This window comes from Brassica oleracea, chromosome C2 (genome assembly GCF_000695525.1).
Source record: "Brassica oleracea var. oleracea cultivar TO1000 chromosome C2, BOL, whole genome shotgun sequence".
Lineage (NCBI taxonomy): Eukaryota > Viridiplantae > Streptophyta > Magnoliopsida > Brassicales > Brassicaceae > Brassica > Brassica oleracea.
The window spans coordinates 3,632-7,981 of NC_027749.1; the positions used below are offsets into that span (position 1 = coordinate 3,632).

The 4,350-nt window shown below is 37.7% G+C and overlaps 2 protein-coding genes across 2 annotated transcripts in view; both read left to right on the forward strand.

Moving 5' to 3' along the window:
- The window catches only part of LOC106323106, a 4,575-nt gene extending 1,761 nt beyond the window's left edge, over positions 1-2,814 (forward strand). The window contains exons 2-6 of the mRNA XM_013761275.1: positions 29-142; positions 215-645; positions 735-825; positions 2,135-2,240; positions 2,337-2,814. Coding sequence (XP_013616729.1) covers positions 29-142; positions 215-645; positions 735-825; positions 2,135-2,240; positions 2,337-2,814 — 1,220 coding nt within the window. The remainder of the gene's footprint in view (positions 1-28; positions 143-214; positions 646-734; positions 826-2,134; positions 2,241-2,336) is intronic.
- A 15-nt stretch (positions 2,815-2,829) lies between these two features.
- On the forward strand, positions 2,830-3,885 carry LOC106323107. Its single transcript, XM_013761276.1, has 3 exons — positions 2,830-3,033; positions 3,328-3,580; positions 3,695-3,885. Exons 1-3 carry the CDS (start codon positions 2,830-2,832, stop codon positions 3,883-3,885), a joined length of 648 nt encoding a protein of 215 aa, XP_013616730.1.
- Positions 3,886-4,350: the final 465 nt, after the last annotated feature.

Sequence of the window (4,350 nt, forward strand, 5' to 3'; positions counted from 1 at the left end):
CATGAAATTCATTTGCAAATGGTTAAAGAGAAAGAGAAGTCTGTTAAATCTAACTTTCTTATCCAGCCTAGCTGTGTAAGAAAGGCGGCTGCTACCAAACACACGATGCTACTAATGATCTTTAAGGAGCTTTTGAGTGCAGGTTCTAATGAGTTAACTCTTCACCCAGAGATTACTAAGCTTCTTGACAGGTTCAAAGATGTGTTCCCATGAGAGATTCCACATGGTTTACCCCCACTCCGAGGCATCGAGCACCAAATAGACTTCATACCAGGAGCTGCTTTGCCAAACAAACCAGCTTATAGGGTGAACCCGGAAGAGACCAAAGAATTGGAGAGGCAAGTTCAGGACCTACTGGACAAAGGATACGTGAGGGAGAGCCTCAGTCCCTGTGATGTACCAGTCTTACTTGTACCAAAGAAAGATGGGACATGGAGAATGTGTGTAGACTGCCGAGCCATCAAGAACATCACCATCAAGTACAAGCACCCTATTCTGCGGCTTGATGACATGTTAGATGAGTTGAGTGGAGCCACTATATTCTCCAAGATCGATCTTAAGAGTGGGTACCATCAGGTGAGGATGAAAGAAGGAGATGAGTGGAAGACAGCCTTCAAAACAAAGCAAGGTCTTTATGAATGGCTGGTGATGTACTCTCCAATGCTCTTAGTACTTTCATGCGCCTCATGAACCACATTCTTAGGCCATACATCAGTTTTGTTGTGAGTTCACAGGGATTACAGGTTGATGAGGAGAAGGTTAAAGTAATTCAAGAATGGCCAGAACCAACAAACATCAGCCAAGTCAGAACACTACAAGAAATATGTACATTGTTAGCGCGAGAAATATGCTATATTAGATGTTTAATAGCAAATTCATAAATGCTATGTATACGGCAGCCATCATAGGTACCCCTCCCACGATAGTATGTTTTTAACGTTACGAAATATACAGCTATGATAGCAATACTTGGATGATATTACTAGCTTAACTATTAACACTACTTTCGTGTTATTATAGGTCTTTCTTTCGTGTTATTATAGGTTTTTCGATAAACTAAAAATAATTATAATTAAAAATAAACTAAAATTTTTTTATAATTAAAAATGAAATAAAAAAATTTGAGTTTAAATTTAATATATGAGGTTAAAGTTTGGATATAGTGTATGAAATTAACTTTTTTTAAAAAAAGTTTGAGTATTTATAAATTTAATAAGGATTTGAAGCTTTTAATATTTTGTTACTTTTGTAAGTAAGAGTTAGAAAATAATTAGGGTTAAAAGGTTAGATATAGAGTTTGAAATTTAAAATAAACTTAGAGTTTTATGATATAAGTTATACAAATAAAGTTTAGTGTTTAAAACAAAGTTTAGTATTTCATGATATAAAGATTGAAGTTTTTATTTAGAGTATTGAATGTATAGTTTATGTATGAAGTTAGGATTTTAGGATATAGAGTTTGAGTAAAGATTAAAGATTTGTGTTTAGGATATTATAGTTTAAGATTAAGAAGATTACAATTTGAGTTTAATTTTAAGATTTGAAGTTATAATATGAAAATATTAGAGTTTTAAGGAATGTCTTTAGAGTTTAGGGTTTAGGGGTTCAAATATCTTTTCTTAGCGTTAGAAAAATGCTATAATATGTTTTTGATAGCATTACTGAACCGCTTAAATAATGGTTTTTGGCGCTTAAGTATAATTTTCCGCTAATTATTGGCGGAATCAGTGGTTTTATCTTCCCGCTCACTCAATTTTCAAAATAGCATTAATTAAGTGTTATTTTAGGTTTCACTTTATAATAGCGTTTATCTAATGCTATTATATAGTACTAAAATTTCAAACTCATCTACAATAGCAGTTCAGTAAAACGTGCTATAACAATGTGCTATTAATGTAGACTTTTTTTGTAGTGTATGTGCATTTTTAGAATAGTTTAGGTAGATAAATGGGTGACTAATTGGAATGTAGTAATGTATTTAGCTTTTATTTTTATCTATAGTCATAACAATTACCAACCATCTTTCATCTGTACTAGTAAAACTTTCAGACCTTGAAGGATCGCTTGACCCATGCACCAGTACTGGTCCTACCAGACTTCAATAAGACCTTTGAAGTAAAATGTAATACATCAGGGATTGGGATAGGAGCTGTGTTGATTCAAGAAGGAAAACCCGTGGCCTATTACAGTGAGAAGCTAGGTGGAGCAGCTCTTAACTACCCTACTTATGATAAAGAGCTGTAAGCCTTGGTGAGAGCTTTAGAAACATGGCAACACTACCTGCTGTCTAAAGAGTTTGTGGTGCACACTGACCATGAGACTCTCAAGCATTTAAGAGGACAAACCAATCTCAAGAGGAGACATGCACGCTGGTTAGAGTTTATTGAGACATTTCCATACATCATCAAGTATAAGAAGGGCAAGGAGAACATTGTAGCAGATGCACTCTCAAGGAGGTTTGCTCTGATAGTAACCATGGAAGGAAAGGAGATGGAATTTGAATTCATCAAAGATTTGTATGAGGAAGAACCGGATCTTGCAGTTATCTACTCAAGCTGTACCAGAAGACCACAAGGAAAGTTTTACTTACATGAGGGGTTTCTTTTCAAAGGGAGGAGATTGTGCATTCCTCAGTGTTCTTTAAGAGACTTAATCACTAGAGAAGCTCATGGAGGAGGGCTTATGGGACACTTTGGAGTAGGTAAGACACTTGCCGTGGTCAGGGAACACTTCTATTGGCCGCATCTTAAGAAGGCAGTAGAATCTCATTGTGCCAGATGTGTATCTTGCAAGAAAGCTAAGTCTAGAGTGTAACCTCATGGTCTTTACATGCCACTGCCGATTCCTACAGCTCTTTGGGTGGACATCTCCATGGATTTTGTACTAGGCTTACCAAAGATCCAGCACAAGGATTCAATCTTTGTTGTGGTGGACAGATTCTCCAAGATGGCACACTTCATACCTTGTGCCAAGGTGAATGATGCATCCAAGACAGCTGATCTGTTCTTTAAAGAAATCGTGCGCTTACATGGGGTACCAAGGACCATTGTATCTGACTGAGACACCAAGTTCCTCAGCCACTTTTGGAGGACATTATGGAAGAAGTTGGGAACAAAGATGCCATTCTCCACTACTTGTCATCCCCAAACAGATGGCCAGACTGAAGTTCTCAATAGGACACTTTCCACGCTGCTTAGATCTACCATTGGAAAGAATATGAAGAACTGGGTGGACTGCATTCCCTTCATAGAATTTTCATACAACCGGGCTTAGCACTCAGCTACTAAGATGTAACCTTTTGAAGCTGCTTATGGATTTAATCCAAAGACCTCTTTAGATCTTAAACCCTTACCTCCAGCTGAAGCCATCAGTTTAACCGGTGAGGCTAAAGCTGCTTATGTCAAGGAACTCCATCAGAAGGTGAAAGACAATCTAGAGAAGAGAACTGAGCAGTACACTAAACATGTCAATAAGGGCCGCAAAGAAGTTATATTTGAACCAGGGGAGTGGGTTTGGTTGCATATGAGGCAAGAAAGGTTTCCTAACCAGAGGAGTTCCAAGCTAAAGCCAAGAGGAGACGGTTCATTCTAAGTTATTAAGAGGATCAACAACAATGCCTACCGCCTTGACTTACCAGGTGAGTTGAATGTGTCTTCAACTTTCAATGTTACTGATCTATCTCCTTGTTTTGCAGATGAACCAGTTTTGAGGTCAAAACCTTTTGAAGAGGGAGGGAATGATGAGGACATTCAACCAAAGCTTGAACCAGACTTAACTGAACCTGATATTCAGGACATGATCAGCAACATAACCAAACCAGAGATAGTTCAAGACGTGCCACTAGTGCCAGTACCAACCGTATTCAAGTTGACGATTCAAGCTTGAAGAAAGATGAGCTAAAGAGTGAACCGGTTGAGAAGAATCAAGCATCAAGTGAAGATATATGTCCATTCATTCCGTAACAAGGCCAAACCAACCTGATGATCATTACCATAGAAGATCAATTTGCCTAGCAAGACTCTTGGACGGATCTAGCAACTAGGCCAAGCCCTTTGTGTGTGCTCTTTTCCTTGCTCTTGGTTTTGTCCCAAATGGGTTTTCCGGAGGAAGGTTTTTAACGAGGCCACAACCTGCTTTACACATTTCCTAAGTGCTATCTCGGTCCAAGGCTATGAAGACTTATGTCATTACCTTATGTTTTCATTTTAGACTATAGTTTTGTTTCTCATTTATGTTTCTGACCTAAGGAGCTTGTTCCTTTAGTTCTTATTTATATGTTTCGCAAACCCTCATTTTGGGGCAGACTTTGAATAAATATAAACTTTTCTTCTAAAGAAAACCCTAGAGCTC

Coding starts and splice junctions, on each gene's coding strand:
- LOC106323107 (XM_013761276.1), top strand. CDS start 2,830: ATGCCACTGCCGATTCCTACAGCTCTTTGGGTGGACATCTCCATGGAT. Junction 3,034..3,327: donor AAATCGTGCGCTTACATGGG/GTACCAAGGACC, acceptor TTTAATCCAAAG/ACCTCTTTAGATCTTAAACC. Junction 3,581..3,694: donor GCTAAAGCCAAGAGGAGACG/GTTCATTCTAAG, acceptor CTTGTTTTGCAG/ATGAACCAGTTTTGAGGTCA.